This window comes from Centropristis striata, chromosome 21 (genome assembly GCF_030273125.1).
Source record: "Centropristis striata isolate RG_2023a ecotype Rhode Island chromosome 21, C.striata_1.0, whole genome shotgun sequence".
Classification (NCBI taxonomy): domain Eukaryota; kingdom Metazoa; phylum Chordata; class Actinopteri; order Perciformes; family Serranidae; genus Centropristis; species Centropristis striata.
In genome coordinates this window covers 22099446-22120092 of record NC_081537.1, presented here as the reverse complement: position 1 = coordinate 22120092, position 20647 = coordinate 22099446, and the positions used below count along the sequence as shown (strand labels likewise).

Genomic DNA, 20647 nt, shown 5'->3' with positions numbered 1-20647 from the left:
TAGAGACTTCTGTTTCGCAGCATTTTTCCTACTCAGTTTAGGTGTTACTTTTCACAGGCTAGTTGCTAATGCAGACATGGAATTAGTACGCTGTTGGCAGTTTCTCTGTATGGTCAGCATGGAGTGGTGGAAGTTGTTCTTTTGTCTGTGCAGTTACTACACACCGTCCACAGATGGAAGAAGAAGTGTGAAAACTCTCTAACCAGCATTCATGACAGGGCTGCAACTAATGCTGCACAGAATTAAAATTATGTTTGATATATATTTACAAAAAGTGCAGAGTAAATCACTCTAAAATTAGATGCACAAATGTGATTTTACAGATGCTAATTTCCCCCTCAAATGGACCCAAACACCTCATATATTGCAAAATTCTGCTAATTTGAGAGTTTAAACTGCTTACACCGCTTGTATGTGTGCAAACTAATCCACCCAAGAAGTGGCTGTTTCTGCCAAACAAACCACTCCAGAGAAACAGCAGCAGCCCAACTTGAGCACCATTACTGCCATCATTATAATGATCCAGCAGTTTTCTCTTCACTTGAAAAGAAAATCGGATAGTTCTCGGAGCTGCAGCGGGCGTGGATTTCGTGACAGGAAGACTGACAGAAATTGGGGAAGAGGAAAATTGCAGCAGTACAACACTTGCTTCAATTCAGACCCTTGCAGCGCATGACATGAAAAACACAAAGCAAGAGTTTCCAAGTTTCCACTGCATAACAACTCTTCATGAAAACAGACCTAGCCTACTTGGCGGGGCAGGCCTGGTCTCTGCTGGCAGCTCGCTGTGTGTTGGCAGTTTGTTTGTGATAGTCGGCATCATAGCAGGGGCACTAGGCCATAGGTGACTGGGGGACTGAGGCCAGCCAAGCCAGCATGATTTATTTGCGTTTTAGTGGTTTCCAAACTTTTTTGCATGACGTACCCCCACAGCATCTCACAGATGAACCCCTCTATCGACACCATGTCAGGCTGAATTGATTTAAACTGTGTGCATGTGTCATTTTAAACAGTTAATCATATGAAAGCGGATATTGAACTTCCAGTGTTCGAGTCAGCCGCTCCAATTTCAGCTGGTACTACAGGCCTACTAGCCTACATATGCCAAATGCAGGACATGTCAATCATCTACTAACCATTCATCTATTAGGGTACCTTGAGGGAACTGTTTCAAACATTCATCCATTAGATTTAGTTAACGGAAAGTAAGAACATTTATCTGTTACCTTTAGCTATTTCAGTTGTTATCCATTTAATTCAATTTCAATCTCTTTTAACTATATTTAGACATGTTACATTACTTATAGCTAACTGTTTCAACAATTTGTATGAAAGCTAACTATTTCAAACATTTATCCATTAGTTTCAGCTTATTTATCCAGTACTTCGCTAACTATCAACAATTTAACCATTTATATGTCAACAACTTATCGATTTATTTCAGCAAAGCATTTCAACTGTTATCCACTATCCATTATTTTTTGTGTGCTATATTTAGCCATTTTCAATTACTTTTAGCTAATCGTTTCAACCATTTGTATAGAAGCTTATTATTTCAAGTCTGTTAGCTTTAGTTAACTATTTTAACCATTTATCTTAGCTTTAGCTATCATAATCATTTAATACTATATCATTATTACTTTTAGCCATCACAGTTTATCCATTAGCCCACTTTAAGCTAACTATTTCAACTATTCATCCATTAGTTTTTGGCTTTCTTAGCCAATACTTAGCAAACTATCAACAATTGATGCATTTATATGCCACAACTTATCTATTTATTTCAACAAACTGGCATCCATTTAGCTATGGTTTTCCATGGTTTTCTTGATAATGATTTTGATTATTATCAAGAAAACCATGGAAAATGGCTAGATATCAGCTCTTAAATTAAACTCTTATGAGCTATTTTTGTTGTTATCATTATATTGGTCCAAACAAATGTACCTTTAGTTGTACCAGGCATTAAAATGCACAAGAAATTGAAAAAAACAATGGTCTAATATTTTTTTTCCATGACTGTATATTTTTAAATTCAAATCACAATTATTAGTATTTTTGTATTAGTTGAGCTAGGCCTACTTCCTCTGAGGTAAATGCCAAGTTGGGAAACACAGTCAGCTATTAATTATGTTACAGAAATGTTTATAAATTGACTTTTACTTGTCCTCCATTTGTTCCATTTTAATTTGCACGTATCACCCACCTTGTGTACATTACACACTAACTTGGCAGCACACATGAACATGCAGGCATTGGAAATGATGTTCCCATAGAAATATAATGACTGCAGGTATATTCCTGTCACTGTACTCGCTGCAGTTGTCTCTGTTGCTATGGAAGGTTTATCAGCCTTTTGTTTGGATAAGATAAGGAGAAGGCCACTGTGAAATTCTTTCCACTCCTTGATGTAGCTGTGTTGGCCGCGAGGTAAACACCTTGGTTCACTGGCCATATTTAGATCTGCTGCTGTTGGCCTGCTCGCCTGTAAACATGAGACTGACTGTAAAGCGAGCCTCGCTGGACATCTGCCACCCGCAGGATCTTTCATTCATCAACAAAAACAGAAGGGCATCCCTGCAGAAAATGTGCCTAGTAAATATAGCACCTCGTTAGTCAAAACTACATGAATAATATAATACAACTGTCACATTTAAAGAGTTGAAGAGGTTAAAATGATATTGAAGTTTAAACCAAACACAGTATTTTGTTAATCCTTAAAGAATCAGAATGAGAAATACTTTATTGCTTCCTCAAGGGAAACTGCTTTTGTTCAAGTTGTTGCTGTATAAGAAATAGAAATAAGCGGGTATGTAAATAAAAAATGAATTTTTAAAGATACTAAATACACAACAACAATATAAAATACAAAAGCAATAAGTCTTAAGTAAATTCAAGTATGTACAAATAGAAATAAAAATAATTGAAAAAGAAATTGCACATTATTTCTTTAGAAAGTATGTATTGCACAGATTCATTATAAATATAATAATAATTATTATTATTGCTCCTATGATAATTCCTTTTAAGTCTATCAGCTTGATGTCATCATGTCATGCTCACTATTTTTGAAGCTTTACTTTAGTGAATATTAAAAAAAAAATCACAATGAAAAATTATTGTAACATTTATACAATTTACCACATAAAAAATATGCAAATTAATGAATCTCATGTTTTTCATATATTATGAAATATACAGAATTAGGGGTTCAAATCACAATTTTCATTTCATGTTTAGTTGTCCAACATCTGCCATGATACAATTTAGATTTGACTCAATTCAATGAGAAGATATCCTGCACGTTTAACACAAGCGGTTCCATTTCCAAACTTACAAAAAGCAACTAGCATGCAACTTCCAGATATTTAAACGAAAATCAATCTATCCTTTTTATTACAATAACAATACAGCAATCAGTCTGATCATTCATAAGTCCCCCTTTATACAGTATACTATTATATTGTGAATTATTAATAAATTAAGCAGTAATTTTATGTTTTAGCTCCTTTAGGTATTATAATAATTAGTATTATTTTTCTTGCAAATTAATTGGCTTTTGGGGGGCTTTAACATTATTCAAAATCTCCGTCATGATCTGGTGACATTTACGTATTTATTTAAATTAGTTTGGAGGACTTTTCAATCAACAAACATTAAAGCGCACACACACACACACACACAAGCTCCCAAGTGTGTGATTTACAGAAAGTGGCTGACAGTATGTACGTGCATGTAGAGCAGGAAATGTTAGTACCCCAAGCAAATGTGCTGCATTACTTTTCACCCCTGCCCTTCCTAACACACTAATCTCTTTCTATTATTATATGGTGACAGATGAAGCCAACAGAAGCTCATTATCTATTATTAGATTTTCCTTCAGCTGCATGACTCTCACGTCCACGATATCACAAAACCACAAGAACGTGACCGGTCCGTTTCCACATGATGACGTCCGTCTCATTTGGCTCTGAGCCTGAAACAGAAACTTTTCGGTAACGTGATCCACCTTGTCACACTTTGTACACACATGCAGAGGAACACCAGCGTGGTGGAAACTCTTTCTGCGGTGAGGGTATTTAGCTCCTGAGGCTGGAATAGCTGCAGGTTGGAGTCACTGAACTTGATCTCATCACCAGCTTCATTACCGATCCTGTGACAGTGACTTATAAACTATATTTTCTCCTTTTTTTGTTGCACAGAGCTGCAGGAGAAGACACCACCAGGGAGCTGATATAATCAACCACCTCCGTAAAACCTAATCAACTGTTAGCAGGAGAAAATAACACACAAGATGCATTTTTTTTAACTTTAGTTGTTCTTTATTTTCTGGATTGTATTCACACTATGTACAATCATTTCAGTCGCAAAACATGTAGCTATAAAAATAACCTTTAATTTACTGTATGATTAAGATAAATGTTTATACAAAAGAAAACTGTGCATTTTTAACACATATGGACCTGGGACACTCTTTCCTCATATGGCACAGTGTGAAAAACAATGACTGGCCTTGCTTTATTGGATCACAGACTGGTAAAAACATGACCTGCACCTTCTTTTGGGGTTTAATAACCACTCGTCTCTATTGAACTCAGCTAAAAGCATTAAACCTCCAATCAAACGCATTGCAAATCCTCTAGTGGCTGGCTGTAAAACCTGCTACATCAGAGAGAACTTGGGCCCTATAGTGCTGTAGTTTCTTTCATGTCATACTTTGTCTCTGTAATGAATGCATATTAATTACATTCAGCCTGGTCCAGGAAACTGATGCTAAGATAACACTGTATCTTATCAGTGAATACTGGGATTAAACCTTTTTTTTTTTTAAAAAGGCTGAAATATCAAAAGCTCAAACAAATAATCATGCAGAAAGCAAAACAATGACTCATACATTTGTTCAACTCTACACATACATTAGTATTACAGTACTTTAAAAATTTATCAAGGTGCAACATGAGCATTATTTTAGATGCTTCAAGTATTTCAATGAAATGAGACTTTGGGTGAAGTTGCTACTATAAGGCTTGGGTGACATTTCCTACAGCTTCTCCCGAAATACCTCCGAATGCCCCTCCTCAAACATCTGCCTAGTTACCCTCCTGCATGTGTAACTGGAATATTTAACCCCATCAGTCCACTTTTTTTTTTTTTTAAACACCACACCCCTAACATGTTCTCTCGGACTCTCCCCGCACGTGCAACATAAAGTGCTGCATTGGTGACGTATTCTCTGCTAGTAGCTCTTTTTCTATTTTCCTATGACGAACCCAAAGGGACAACACAGACTGAAAGCAACATAAAAGTGCTACGGCTAAAACCAGACTGAAAGATAAGTCTGCTTTAGTCTGGAGATGACCCTCTCAGGTAGAGAAAGGTTTGCTGCCCACATCTGCCTCGACAGATGATGACATGGGAATATGGAGACAGAAATACTGAAGGCTTCATGGTATGTGGGCTTGAAGCACCGGGCCCGGAGGACATTTTCACTTGGGAACCTTATAGATGCTCAGATCTAGGGGCTCTTTGCTGGGTATGCACCAGTCGTCGGCCTCTTGGCTCACTTTGTAATTCTTCAGAGCAGTTTTGTTGTACACCGGCAGCCTCTCGATGGAGTCTGTGGACAATGCCTGCAGGGTCGAACAAGACAAGATGTAATTACAAATATTCTGCCGTACCTGGCTCCACAGGTCTGCAGAGTTTGCTCTTATGTTTAACAAAAGCTTGCCACAAGGCTTCTGTCTGTGTTGCAGACTTTCAAACTCTTGGTGTCTTGTCACGGTTTCATGCATGATCACCACGTCTGGCTCACCTTCAAGTAGATGACAGCGTCTGTGCCATGGCCCTCCATGGAGTAGAGCTGCAGGTCCCCCTGGAAGTATTTGGCGTAGAGACGTGAGATGGGCAGACCGTAGCCGAAGCCAGCCTGCACAGAGAGAGAGGGGATCAAGGGTTTAAGAAGGCTTTGTTCTCTGTCACAATGCAAGCAGCATCTACGGAACAAATGCATCTTTTGTCAAGTTTGCTTTGTGGGTTGTAGGTCACTAATTTCTGGAGAAATGATTTCAATCTCTAAATAGGAAAAGAAGTCTGATTAAAAGCTAAATGAGCATTTTGATACTTGTAGGCTGCACAAAAATGACACCAAATGCCATATGGTGCAATTAACAGCATCTTCACGCCTGCAGAAACTTTTATTTATTTAATATATACTAGCGCTCAAAAGTTTGGGGTCACCCAGAAAATGTCTGTGTTGTTTTTAATGCAAAAAAATGTTTTATGGATGAAATGAGTTACAAAATGAATCAAAAATATAGTAAAGACATTGACAAGGGCAGAAATAATCATTTTAACCTGTACAAATCTCCAACTTTACCTCAACAAGCCTGATGAAAGATCATTTTATTGCTTCTCAAATCAGCACAAAACAGTTTTTGCACAGGTTTTAATGATCATTGAGCCTATAACAACACTAGAAATGTGGATTATCACAATGTGCCACTGGAACACAGGACTGATGGTTGCTGACAATACATAATAGATATTTCATAAGAAAATCTGCCGTTTTCAGCTTTAATAGTCATTTACCACAGTAATAGTGTTTGGACTGAATGTCTGTTATTTTGTTTTTTTTAAATTGTGCTTTTCTTCAAAAAAAAAAAAAAAAAAAGCACATTTCTAAGTGACCCCAAACCTTTGAGCAGTAGTGTACATCGGAGTGAAATTAAGTTAATAAATGAAATCCCGGCCTGTATCTCTACTCACCAGTGGAGGCCGTGTGCGCTCCTCTATCTGCGGAGCTGGAGCAGTGGAGTACATGTAACTGAAAAGGTTTTCGATCCTCCGAAAGGGGACACCGCCACCCTTGTCACTCACCTGCAGACAAGAGGGAACACAGACTGATGAGACAGTGGAAAAAGGAAAAGGACAGAGAATGATGTGAGGTCCTTGAACAGTGCTGAGCCTTGAAAAGGCAGAGAGGACGCCAGCAGACGAGTGGCCGCCTGCCTGTCGTGAACACATGGCCTCAGCTCTCTGTGCAGGAGGTCACCAGGTGGAGGAGGTGCATCATATAATAAGAGGACTGTAGTACTGTTTTATCAAGAGCAGAATATAATAGACTGCAGACTAAATCAATGTCAGCTTTATTTGATTTTAACACAGGCAGGTACTGGACTTCAATACTTTGCGACACAGACCAAATTGCCTCTATAGTACTGAGTATTGAGAAGTGCCTGTAATTTAACACCAAAATCCAATATCTAAGAAGTAAATCTCTCAGGAGCTGCTGAAATTTGAGAGGCTTCACTCACTTCAGTGAGAGTCAAACAGGTCCAAAGGAGGTGAAAAATAAATATAAAGACTTGTACTGCATATGCAATGTTGTTAAATATTAATTTATTGTGGCAAAATATTGTTCAGGTAACAGTATCGATGTCAACATGGCCGAAATTCAGCCACAATTCTAACCCTTCATGAGAGCAAAAAAGGGTGTGTCACATACATAAAAAGCATATTTAGGAGTCTAAAATCAGCTTTAGATAACATACTGCTCACATGTGTTATATTGTAATTTTTTCAAAATCTGCATGTTTGCATTTGTCTCCATCTAGCACCCAAACATGCTTCCTTTTCATGCCAGAGCTCTTTTATGTTAATGATCATTTGACAGTATTTTTGAGTAAAAAAAATATGACTTATAGGTTTTAAGTTATGCTCCGTTTTCAGCTCTAGTGACTAAATATTCTGGCTTTTTGCTGCTGGAAATGAATGGTGATTATCTGAGGATCCATCACCTTTCACATTACACACTGAAACTTGATCCATTGTAAATATGCTAAATATTACTTTGTGCAGTATTCAGAGCTAAATGCCACTATCAGCAGTTTGACATTTGTTTTTTATTGAGTGTTGCATAACTGGCTGTGTCTGCATGAGTCACAACAAGCACTAGCATGTCCTGGTAACAACATGGGTGTTAAGTCAATGTTTATAAAGGCCTGTGTAGTTAATCTTATCGGAGCTTAGTAGCTTTGTTTTTGAGTAGGCGCTGTGATTAATTGAGGATGAGGTTTGTTGCATAACAGCTTTAAAGAAGGATTTGGGTCGCAACAACAACAAAAAAAGGAGGCACATTTAGCTCTGAAAGCAAAAGGTGTACCACATCTTTGTGTTCAATAAGGCTGCAAATTAATTTATTTAATACTAAACTGGTTTGAACTTAATGAAAGAGTTTTGTCTTTACAGGCTCCATTAAACTTGTTGTGCCGGTTCACACAGAGTGTACAAACATAAAAACACACCCACATTCACATTCACACCCACAGAACAGTTAAAACTTTAATCCAGCTGCTATTAATGACGTGATGTGAACATTATCGGAGGGAACTCCCGAGAGAAACCTGCACAACATGCACAAACAAAAATATTCTGTGCAGATTGTAAAAACTGGACAACGAACAAGGAGTCTGTTTCAGCTATTTCTGTATTTACCAAAAGATTATTTATCCGTTAAAAGAAGCTGCACCCACCTTGATTGACATGTCCTCGTCTCCCAGAGACACCATGACTTGAATGGGTGGAAGGTTGTTGTTGTTGTCATGAGTCTCAATGGTGGCTCTCATAGCATTCTACCAAAAGGAAAAATACAACATTATACATGTTAGAGGTGGGAGAAAAATTGATACAGCATAGTTTCGCAGTATTTTGCGTGGCAATATTATATAGATTCATGGCTGCCAAGTATCGATATTAAGCATTCTGACGGCCCACTGGTGGCCCGTCAGTATATTCGCTGTTTTTTTCCGGAGGCCATAGCGGGCTCACTTCTAAGAATATACAGGAGATACTTGTATCATATGAAACTACAAGATCTAAGGAATCTATAGTCATGTGCGTCAGGATATCGTGTCGGGAAGTTGTCAAAATAACGCTGCCAAGTTAGGCTTTCTTTTAATGTTTCATGCTGATTTTCAAAGCGGTCATGTGACCTCGGACGTCATAATATCTCAATGAAAACAGGCTCTCTGGGTTCCCACAAGTTGACTCCCATTGCGGAGAAGTAAAAAGACTGAAGATGAATAGACTGAGAATTTTCTCTTATTTGACAAAAAAATTCTTGATTTAATTTAATTTTGTGGAAACAGAATGATTAAAATCGCAATAATATCGTAATGTGACTTAATTATTGGAATAGAATAGTATAGTATGGTGAATCACACTAATACATTCACTTCATGTAATATCATTCATCGGTCTATAATTCAAAACTCAACAACATGTTGCACCTTAAAGAGCTCAAACAGCATGTGATAGAGGTGAGAGGGAACGTATACGATGGTCATCGGAAGGTTCTTCTTCTTCTTGCCTGCACAGAAAACAAACAGTGTTTCTTAATGCATTCCTCCTCATTTAAAATTCATTATCCTGACCAATCGTGGATGATTCCCATCTGTGGCAATTATTCTGCTAAGCTCTGGTTTTACGGTTTGAGAGGATGGAGAGCAAAAAGGTCCGTGAGTCAATATTGTCTAAAGCAGTCAGCTGGGCTCATTTAGCCTTTACTGGAGCTTCAGCGCTATAATTAGAGGCCCCTCAGGTCCATCTGGCTCAGTGCTAATTCACATACAAACACTCATACTGTATGTACACACAGAGGACTCGGCTCTGTTTGTCCTTTATTTAAATCTCAACTAACAGCGAGGACTTTGGCCCTGCAGGGTGTCGGCATTAAGAGTAAAACTGGGTTTATAAGGAAGCTGCCGGATTAAATTAATGTAAGCTTACTGCACATCTCCTGTAGGATGAGGTCTGGGGAGCGGAGGTAGTACTGGTCACACAGCATCTTGGCACTGTGGAAGGCATCTGATGGAAAAAAGAGGGATAATGACGTCAGAATTTAAGATCACAAAAAAACGAAGGAATTATATTCATAAAAACATGATTATGATACAGAAAAACCCTGTTTAATAATTCATATTTACCCTGGACCACATCTCCAACGTTACAGTGAGGGTCGATGCTCCCGATGGTGTTTGGGTGAACAGGGTTCAGGGTCCCGTCAAAAATAAGAGCTGCAGAGAACAAAAGCACAAAATCTGTAATTATCTGCCTATAAATATATCAAGTTTAGTAAAAAAAAATTGGGCTGCAGATCTTTTAAAACGTTCCAATATGATACAAGTTTTGGTAATGATGCGAAGATTTGACCTCTTTTTTTTTTTTTTTTTTTAAATGTCACATTGAAAAATGTTAATATGTTTTCCTTGAATTCATTTTTGTATTAGACAAACTTAAGTCAGGCTGGTGTTCCAACTTTCTGTACTTTTACAAGCACTGGGACATTGTTTAAAACATCAATGAAACAGAATGCAATAATGTATTAATCTTTTTCGAAATGCATTTCATTGAAAACTAGACAAAGACAATGTATTTTAAGTTCAAACTAATAAGCTTTAGATTTACTGAATATGATGTATTCTGCTTTTATCTACTTTTTTCTTTTAAGAGTCGGAATTATAAATGCATATTTCAGCTGGTACCCAGCAAGTATTGAAGTTTGAAAAACTACTCAAAGGAAAATGTTGGTATTTTTCAACATGGATCCTATTTTCTTGTATTTTTGTGTCTTAGTGACTGATTAAAATTGGTCCAATATTGAGCGATACAGCTGTACCCGGCAGCTGCCAAACGGTCTGCAATGGAATGAAAGTCCACTAAAAGTGCTTGTTTTTGCCACTGAAAGTTTCTATAATTGAAAATAGAGAAATAAGAAATTATTCTTTACTATTTGGTTGATATCGGTCTGTTTGTATCTCTAGGAAAAGTTTTGCTCTGATAAATCGTAAGCCAACTTGTCACTGGAAAACAGCTGAGGAAGTTGCAGAAAGTGCACCTAAAAGATTTTCAGTGTCCTGACTGAATATTTACAACAGAGTGGATCAAGCAGAAGGTAGTGAAAAGCATTTTATATCTCTGTGGGGTTCTCTCCATATTGTTGTCAGTAGCAAAAACAAACATTTTTAGTGTTCTGACGGTGCGAAATCGACCCAAAAGAAGACAGTGCAGCCTGCTGCTGCTGGCCAATTTTAAAAGCTACACGGGAGAATAAGTCCCAGGTTGAAATGATAAAAAAAAGTGAATGCAAAAAAAAGAACACCAGCCAAAACAGGCAGTCAGACAGCTATGAGCTGCGATTGTAAAGTCATTAAGACATAATAAGTTTCCCTTCATGCAACTGAAAGATTAAACTATCTCAACATGATAAGCATCAACAATCTTTGTTCCACATGACAGCTGACGATACACAAACAACTCAGAGCTGCATGTTATCGTCCTGCAGGAGCATATCTGCTGTTTAAGTGGCCTTTTATGATGATATGAATACATAAACTGCAAATTAGCTCAATAAATGACAGAAAAAGACAATAACAATTAAGTTAAAATGTTATAAAACAGTAATCCAGTGGATTAATTTCACAAGCAACTTAAATATTTTATATACACAAACACTGGGAACAATTTGGGACAACTATTTAAACTAAATTAGTGCTGACTAAAGAGAGGAAAACTAACAAGCAGTCCAGTAGTTTAAATCCCATTTGCTTCTGTTTACATCACTCAATAATTTTTATACTCCATGTTGCATATTTATGATGTTAAGCAGCTCAAACTGCTCCCCTGGCAAACACAAGCATCCCACATTAAAATCTATAATGGATGTGACAATAAAGTTTGTGAGGCGACATGTTTTGAAGGATCGTTTCAGAGTGGAGACTAATTTTTCCCTCTGGGTGTCAAGGGAGTGACAGCGAGCAGAGAGAGAAATAATGTTCGACAATATTCATTTCAGACACAATGCAAGAATAAAAAACACACGTTAGACACAGCCAGATTAAGGCTCAATGTGTTTTTATACTGCGTTCACATTCTGTTACTCACTGTGCTGGTTGATGAGCATACGGATAGAGATGCGGCTCATGTAGAAGCGGTCCAGAAAGTATTGGATGTTCTGGTTGGTTACTGGGTCCTGTGGAAAGGCCTCTTTGTATTCAATGATCCCCTGGGCCATGGTGGGGACCACGTCATTGTGTCTGTTTCTGATGGTAACTAATGCATCAACAAATCTGCAGAAAAAGGACAAAAAGATAACCAACTGTCACTAATTCTGTTAAATAAATGATATTAAGAAAACAATGCAAGTGGAATCTGTTTGAAAATGTATTTCACACAAATTAGAATAAAATTGAATCAATGTATACAAAAAAGTATTTATGTTTTTCAAATCTCTCTTGACCTCTCCTCTCTGCTCTGTGTAAACAGCCTGCAGCTCAAATTTTGCTGATTTTTTGGCACATAAACACATATTTTAATGTTTTTTAACAGTATCTAATTAGTATATATTGGTCAACAATGGTCATTTGGGCAACATTTTCAATGAGACTTGTAAAATAAAATGATGAAATATCACTATTTAATTCATTGGTCACTTGTAATTTGCTCAAAAATTTTAGGAAATTTGACAATCTATTGATAATTTCTTTTTTGTTATGATAAATTGTGTCATTTCTAAAAAGAAAACAGGCCTTTCTGTTAGGTTCAGAGCATCAAAATCCTGAGTTACATCTTCTTTTTTCAAGAATGTGACTTACACACATCGTAAAACAACTTTAACAACTTCATCAACTTCAAGAGTGAGAGTGTGTTGTTTCCAAATGTGACCAGTGGCGGTTTAGAAAGACAAACTGCCTCTGTCTCTTTGTTCAACAACAGATGTGAGTTTTTGGAGGAAAATTATGAACTTACTCTCCCAGGACTTTGTAGTCATCAGGATTCTTGTCTAAGAAGTCAAGGATTTCCATTAAACTCTGGATGTACCTGACAAAAAAATAATAAATAAATGTTAATAAAAATGTTAACACACATGCACATGTGTGGCATAAAATGCAAACAGCTGAGTCAGGCTGCAGGATATTATTTAGTGAAAGGTCATGGTTTTTAAAAGGCTGCTTTCACTCCTTGCAGGGATGTTTGGCCTGAGCTCCTCATAAAGGGAAGAAAGGCAGATCCTGAAAACAAGGTCACGTGACGCGTGCAGAGAAACTAGAGTAAAGTTCAGAGCCGAGAGCCTCTCCCCTGCACAGAGTTAGTTGGAAGGAGTTCAACTTGGCTGAGCGTCCTACTACACGGACATAAACAAGTCAACAGCTGTGACTGTAAACGGCTCACTAGTCAGGGGGTAAAATCTGCTATCAGACATCGTTTAATGAATTACCGCTGAGGCTGAGAGACGTTGTTTTTTTCTTTTAGGGTAAAGTCAGAGCCAGGGTGGAGACTTGCATAACTTTGGATCACAACAACACATAAATCCAGTTCCCCAGTTTCACTCACCAGCTCTGCACGATCTGCACAGACGGGGTTGTGAGCAGTTTGTCAGGCAACAGATTAATTTCTTTCATAATGTTTGACAGTCTAACAGGGAGCTCCTGTCTCAGGAAGACAAAGGACGTCTTCTCACACGCGTTAATGGAACCTGAAGCAACAGAGAAAATCACAATTAGAATGATTGAGCAGCTGAATTGGCACAACATGAATTCATTCATTTTGCAAGCAAAAGAACCACTTTCTTCAACTTCTAAATGTTCTGCTTTTCTTTAACTCTTGTGATAGTAAATTAGATATATTAAAGTTTTAGACTGTTTTTCCACAATATTTTGACACACTAAAGACTCAGTAAATAGATCTGCAAGAAAAACATCTGAAAAAAATTATTAAATAACACAAGCGACCACAAGTTACAGTCATGCTAGAAAGAAAAATCTGAAAATTAACCAACAACAAAAGGGATCATTAGTTCATTTGCTGCTAGTTTGATCATTTGACCTGGTGCACTCTGAGTTTTGGTCTGTTTGGTTGGACAAAACAAGCAATTTGGGAACTAAAATATGGAATATTTTTAATATTATCTGACATTTCCACCAATTGTTTAATTGAATAATTAGAAGAAAAAATATAGATAATGAAAATAAGCATATAAATTCAGCCCTAGTAACAATAATTATTATTATTATAACAATTGTTATTATCAAAACTGGATATTTGAATTGTTAATAAACATATTGCTCTGCAAATAACATTTCCTAAACATATATTACATTCACTTCCACAATTTGCATGTTATATGCAAGCTGTTTAAAGACTTTGTTAAATCTAAACTATGAGTAGTTATTAGCAGGAGCAGCTTTATGTATCCTCCTCTGGGCCCAGACTGTCTGAGCAGATCTGATGCAACACTCCGCACTATGAGCACTATGCAGCTGCAGGCAGACCATCCGCACAGCACTGAGGGGCATTTTTTACACAAATGAATTGGATTTTCTGTCACTCAATCGTGGTTAACTTCTGATGACTTTTAGAGAGCTCAGACAGTCCATTCCCACATATCTCTCCCTCCCGTTAGTGTGATCAGTAATCGAGCCATGTTAAAGCTGATCAGTACTCACCGAAATCGAGAAACTGCTTCATGGAGAGCGGTGAGGGAGAAAATTTAGAGAAATGCTCGATGTGTTTGGGCACGCTGGCCAACGCGGCGTTTTTCATTATAAACCGTACGAACTTCATTATTGCTGCTGAGTCCAGTGACCACAACGACTGATGCTAGGCTAGCTGGCTGCAACTGACTGGATCTGTTATCAGAAACAGCGCAGGTGACACTCCCATTGGCGCCAGCCAATAGGAGAGCGGGATTTCTTATTTAGCTTCCAGACTGGCCAATGGGAGCAGCCGGGGGGCGGGGCTAGTGAAGTCCTTGTGCTCACAGTATGGAACCTCTTTCAAAAAGGATTTGGTTACATAACTTGGCGATTAACTGATCAGTTATCAAACAAACGGACAGCTAAATTAACCACTTACAGGATAATAGTTTTGGGAATACAAACATACGGATACTGTACTCAAGCACAATTTTAAAGTTCTTTTCTTTAGTGTTTCCATTTTAAGTTGCTTTCTAGCTCACTGCTCTACTGTACTTTTTATGGCACTACATGCATTTGATAGTTTAAAATACTTTGCATATTTTTTAAATATTATTAACAATAATCTGCTAATAAGAAATGATGTATTACTAAGATAAGATAAGATGCGTTAAAAGTCCCACAACAGGGACATTTCCAGTGTTACAGCAGCAAAAAAAGAAAGAAGCATCAAGCAACAAGAGATATAAAAAGACCAATAACAACAATATATACAATATAGATGGACTCAAAAGTAGAAAATTGCACTATTACACAGAGAAAAAATATTTATATTGCACAGTAATGTAAATACTATAGAATCATAATACTACAGGAGATAAGTACTGCATATAAAGTAACTGAAACATGAACTGCTGCACTATTATTGTGCATGTGACAATAAAAAACATGCAACTATTGAGTATAAATAATGTAATGGATGTTATTTTTGACCCCCTCACTAGAACATAAATATACAAGTTATTAGTTTGGAACATAGATTAAAAGAAGTGAGTTTAGTCTAAATGGCCTACTTGGGTCTACTCACAGGTTAAACGTTTACTGTTTTTATCCGTAACCTTTGTGACCTTTGTGCAACCTTACTGTCACTATACTAATGATATAAGAAGCTGCCAATCATCTGTTTCTGTCCTATAATTTGTTGTTTGAGAAAACATTTCCATGTTTACTCTTTTAAAAGCTGTTTGCAATCAGTCAACAACAGCAAATAGCCAACAGCAGCATGTGCATTGATCAGGATGGCTGCAGGGGTTTAGTGCCATTCCGAAACAAAAGCATTAGTGAAGGCCAGAACTGATGCTGGGTGATCAGGTCAGGCATGTCCTGTTTCACACAAAACTGGACAAACCGTGTCCTAAGCTGGCTTTGTGCTTCGAGGCATTGTCATGTTAAAACAGGAAAGAGACTAACATAAATAGTTGACACATAGTTGACATTTTTTTCTGGGTGCCAGGCGGAAGAAAAGTAGGCAAAAGTGTGTCTGCAGGCGTGTTTGTACAGACATATTTGTACGTCATTTTCAACCACATTTGTCCAAGGGCCAGACTTTTTCTAAGCAGACACTGTGGAGGCAGAACATTCAAATGAAGAAAATATAATTATTGTGTGATATTTTAACTTTCTTACAAAATTCATGCTATTTTTTTTTACCTATATCAGTGTCAACAGACTCGTAAAAACATGGGAAATTCAAAATGATAACTAGATACTTAACTAAAACTAAGGGGGACAGAGCAGCAACTCTCTTCTTAAAAAATACATAACATATCGGAGAACCTCTCCTGAATATACCTGAACTTGAACTTTCCCTGAACTGTCTATTAATTGCACAGAATGATGTCATTTTCTAAACCCAATATTGACGTTTTTGACAGCATTGCTTTTTGGACTACTGAGGACAAGAATATTTTATAAAATTTGCTCCAGGCAGTATTGAGCAAGAGCTTTTTTGCAGTTGTGCTGATTTCAGGTTGATTTTTATTCGGTTCAGTAAAACATTCACCTTTACTAACAGATTTGCAGCAGTTTGAAGTTATAAACTCAGAGGAATTCCATTCATCTCCATCCTCATCAGCACGACGACACAGTCAGATGCCCTCCGCTGCTTGTTTACTTCCCTCTCTCCTGATGGGCAGCAGTTCACCCTGTGTGAATGATTCGCTGGAAGCTTGCCACCCCTGGTTTTGAATAGAAATGCCTTTGTCAGGGAACACAGTGTCCGGGTCAAATCTCCCATTACATAAGCGGCGGCTGTGTCAGTACAGTAGGGATTGTCCTTATAAAGCCAGTCTGTCCTGCCTCTCATCAAAACATTCATTTACACCTTTTCCACTCGCATGTGGGAGGCAATAAAAGTAATATCGTGGTGTGATGTCAGGAATCTGCACCATGAAATATCACGGCTCGGTTCAGCTTTGCCAGCTCACAGCAGATAATATGCTGATCTCTGCTAGACAATATCCAAACAAGCATTAGTCATATTGTTTTCAAATGTCAGCTGTTTACTTCTTTGTTGTTCTTTAACAGCTACAAGCGTGCTCTTACAGGATTTATTTCTTCAGCCGAGCAAGACGCCTGCGATGCTAAACATCAGCATCTTTTAAATCCAGGTGTGTTTATGTTTTGCTTGCCATATAGTCTGGATTTAAATACCTTTGAGTCGGCAACAGAACGTGTCGGTTGTCAAGCAACACTTTTAAATCTGCCACTCGCAGCAAAACATGTCCTCCTTCAGGCAGATGTGTCCTTTGAAAGAGGCTAAAATGTGTCCGTCAGCTGACGGAGCTCCTGCTGGGACAGAACACACTGCAGTCAGCAGCAGATATCACCTGTGGACATTTATTTGTGTTAGATCATAGAAAATTGAGGGTAGTAAATAAAGACAAGGTTTTTAGACATTTTTAAAAAGATATTTAGGCGATTTCTTTCCAGATTTGCTGAGAGGGCCTTCTTTCTCTCTGCAATTCACTGAACACTGAACTCGTAACCCCTTAGCCATCAGTCTGATGATCATTCAGCCTCTGGGGGCAACAAACTACATTTCTGTTGTTCTGCTGCCGCCAGCAGATATCCGGATATTGGATATCTGAGCAAAGACATCCTCTTCATTCGCCAACTATTGTTTACAGTCTGATCTGCAATTTTAAGAAACTTTTTGCAGAAGCCGGACTGCACTATGAAAGGGCAGGACATCACGCCTTCACGGGATCACTATGAATGCCCTAAGGCGAAAAGCCGTCACAGATCTAGCAATATAGCGGGACATTTGCAGGATCACACTATGAAAGGGGCTTATTGTTTCTTGTTGCTTCGTCGTGACTACTCTCTACTTCGCCGGCTTTTAAAAATGGCGCTTGTTGATGTGGCGTCAAGTACTACATCACATCCCGCTTAGCGTTCTATCCAATCGGCATCCAGGCTTTTTTCAGGGGAGACAAATGGCCCTGCTCTTTGACAAGGCGAAAAAACGACCGGTCAAACGGCCACTAGGGCCTGCACACATTCAAATTAGGGACGTTTCCACGAGGGGGACCTGCCTCACTCCGGGTATACGACTAGAGTGGAAAGGCACCTATTGCTGTGAATTGTGAGATTGGAGATTAGACCTGGAGAGAGCAAATGAGCTTAACTATTTCTTTAACCTAACCTCACCCCTCACCCCCCTGTGGTGAGCTCTTTTGACCCAAATCCCCCCCCCCCAAACACACACTATAGCAGCATTTCTCTCCCCCCACAGACACTGCAAGCTCCCACCCCTGCCTGACTGTAACCACTGGCCAGATGAGGAGAAAGCTTGCCATCACCATGAGGCTGCTGGCCCTGAGGGAATCAGCCCCAGGGTTCTGCAGACCTGTGCCAGTCTGCTGTCTGTCTGCTACTTTCCAGCATCTCTTCAACTTGAGCCTGAGTCAGGAGAGAGTGATGCTGCTGCAGAAGACGTCCTGATTGGTACATACATCACAACCATTTACACTGTGACCTCCTATTCTCTTACTGTTTATTTTTAAATGTCTTCATCTACTGTGCACTTTATTATCATCTACTTTAGTGTTAGGATAGGTTTGTCTCTATTGTTGTGCTTCTGCACTTTACTATACTTTTTACTTTAAGTTTAATAAATTCTTGTCTTGTCTTCACCGTGGGATAGTTAGAAACATAATTTTGATTCCTTTGTATGTCTGCTACATGTGAAGAATTGACGATAAAGCTGACTTTGACTTTGACTTATACTGTTGGGACTTTAAGTACGTTTTGCTGAAACCACTTTCAGAGATTGGTCCTCGTCTCTATGGTTCTAATCAGAATCAGAATCCGATTTTCCTCCATATTATGGCCATTGCTCTTAGATACATGGTTTAAGGTTGTAAATTAAAAACTTTCTTTGGTTTCAAATGGGACACAAACAGTTTCCTGGTGAGTCCTATACATGTTTGATCCATCCATCCACTCCAACCTCCTCCCTACACAGACTTTGATTAGAATTGTATTTGTGATAAAAAAATAAAAAAAACATAATCCAGAGGAAAAAAGTTTCCCTCAAAACGTAAATGACATTGCATTTTTGCTGTCTGGAAATGAAATTTTAAGGACACCAGGCTGCCTTACTCAAGCTAATACCCCTGTCACACAACCAGGCCCCAACCAGAACCTGTGACCCAGTTTTATAACCCAGATTGAGAGTTGGGTCAGACGGACAATGGTCAGTTTCAGTGTAAATGGCTCACCACCAGAGTCCTTAACAACCGGAACGGGAACTGAAAAAAGAAGGGTTGCACATGGTTCAAATAACCCAAATCCAACCCTCATCATTGCTGTGAAAGATGTATAAACCTGTCTGTGAGAGCCATTTTCTTTGTTTGCTTAAACCTCCCACCGCTTGGCAGAGAAAATCGCTCATTACACATGTAGGTTCAGAGGTAATGAGTGAATAAGGTCACCGGTGTATGCTTCATTGTCTGTGAGATGCTGGGAAGAAACACAGGGTAAATTAGAGCTTCATGATGTTATTGGAGGAAATTATTTGTGTTTGAGGTATAATAAATGGAATTAATCTTTGGAAAGTGTGGATATTTCATTTGGGATTGTTGCTTTATTAAACATCTTCTAATTATCTTCCACTTGCAGCCTTTGCTGTCCGAGTCTAGCTGTGAATCAGGTTTGTTGTTGTAACTGAACCTGCTGCTTGATGATGCACAGCTGTCCTCACAGAAGCTCATGTATGACGTCACAGCCTCTGTGTTATAATAAGTCTGTACTGTCATCCAGGCAGTATGTTCACATCCAGAGAAAAACAAGATCTCCAACCTGAACAACAGAATACTCACGTTTGTCAGCTCCATAGAGTCATATGAGCTTTTGGTGGCTCATGGTACAGAGCGGATCGTTCTAAAAATAGCACACACGTCTTTATACATACACGTATTCACGGTTGCAAAAAAGGCTAAAGTTACTGTGAAGTTAGGCTACAAAACCACTGACCTACACTACTCCTCAAAAGTTTGGGGTCACTTAGGAATGTCCTTATATTTTAAATAAAAGCACAACTTTTTGAAATAAAAATAACAGACATACAGTCCAGACATTGTTAATGTGGTAAATGACTATTAAAGCTGGAAACGGCTTATTTTTTTAATGGAATATCTAGTATATATTGTCCTCTGTTCCAGTGGCACATTGTGTTAATCCACGTTTATAGTGTTAGAGTGCTCATTGATCATTAAAACACCTGAGCATTATGTTAGCACTGAAAACTGTTTTGTGCTGATTTAAGAAGCATTAAAATGATCCTTCCTCAGGCTGGTTGAGTATCTAGAGGTAAAGTTGGAGATTTGTACAGGTTAAAATTATTATTTCTGCCCTTGTCAATGTCTTTACAATATTTTAGATTATTTTTGTAACTCATTCAATGAATAAAACAGTTTGTTTGTATGGAAAACAACACATTTTTTGGGTGACCCCAAACTTTTGAGTGCTAGTGTAGGTTTAGGTTAAAAAAAAAACCCAACAACTTTATTAAGGCTTTATAAAAACAGTTTAAACAGTAAGTTTTCTTGATAATGATTTTGGTTATGATCAAGTAAACAATGGAAAATGTCTAGATATGAGCTCTTAAACTC

General features: G+C 38.1%; 1 protein-coding gene across 1 annotated transcript; it reads right to left on the bottom strand.

Moving 5' to 3' along the window:
• Positions 1–4752: 4752 nt before the first annotated feature.
• Positions 4753–14660, bottom strand: pdk2a (pyruvate dehydrogenase kinase 2a). The gene is made up of 11 exons (XM_059325231.1): positions 14502–14660; positions 13390–13531; positions 12805–12876; positions 11941–12125; positions 9984–10073; positions 9787–9864; positions 9288–9367; positions 8532–8630; positions 6766–6876; positions 5813–5926; positions 4753–5630 (listed from the first exon to the last, which is right to left on the bottom strand). Exons 1-11 carry the CDS (start codon positions 14617–14619, stop codon positions 5487–5489), a joined length of 1233 nt encoding a protein of 410 aa, XP_059181214.1. The 5' UTR covers positions 14620–14660; the 3' UTR covers positions 4753–5486.
• Positions 14661–20647: the final 5987 nt, after the last annotated feature.

Excerpts from the sequence above, each read along its gene's own strand:
- pdk2a (XM_059325231.1), bottom strand. The coding sequence starts at position 14,619 with ATGAAGTTCGTACGGTTTATAATGAAAAACGCCGCGTTGGCCAGCGTG. Across the intron at positions 13,532-14,501 it reads GAAGCAGTTTCTCGATTTCG|GTTCCATTAACGCGTGTGAG; the intron begins GTGAGTACTGAT and ends CTGTTGCTTCAG. Across the intron at positions 12,877-13,389 it reads GTGCAGATCGTGCAGAGCTG|GTACATCCAGAGTTTAATGG; the intron begins GTGAGTGAAACT and ends TTTTTTTGTCAG.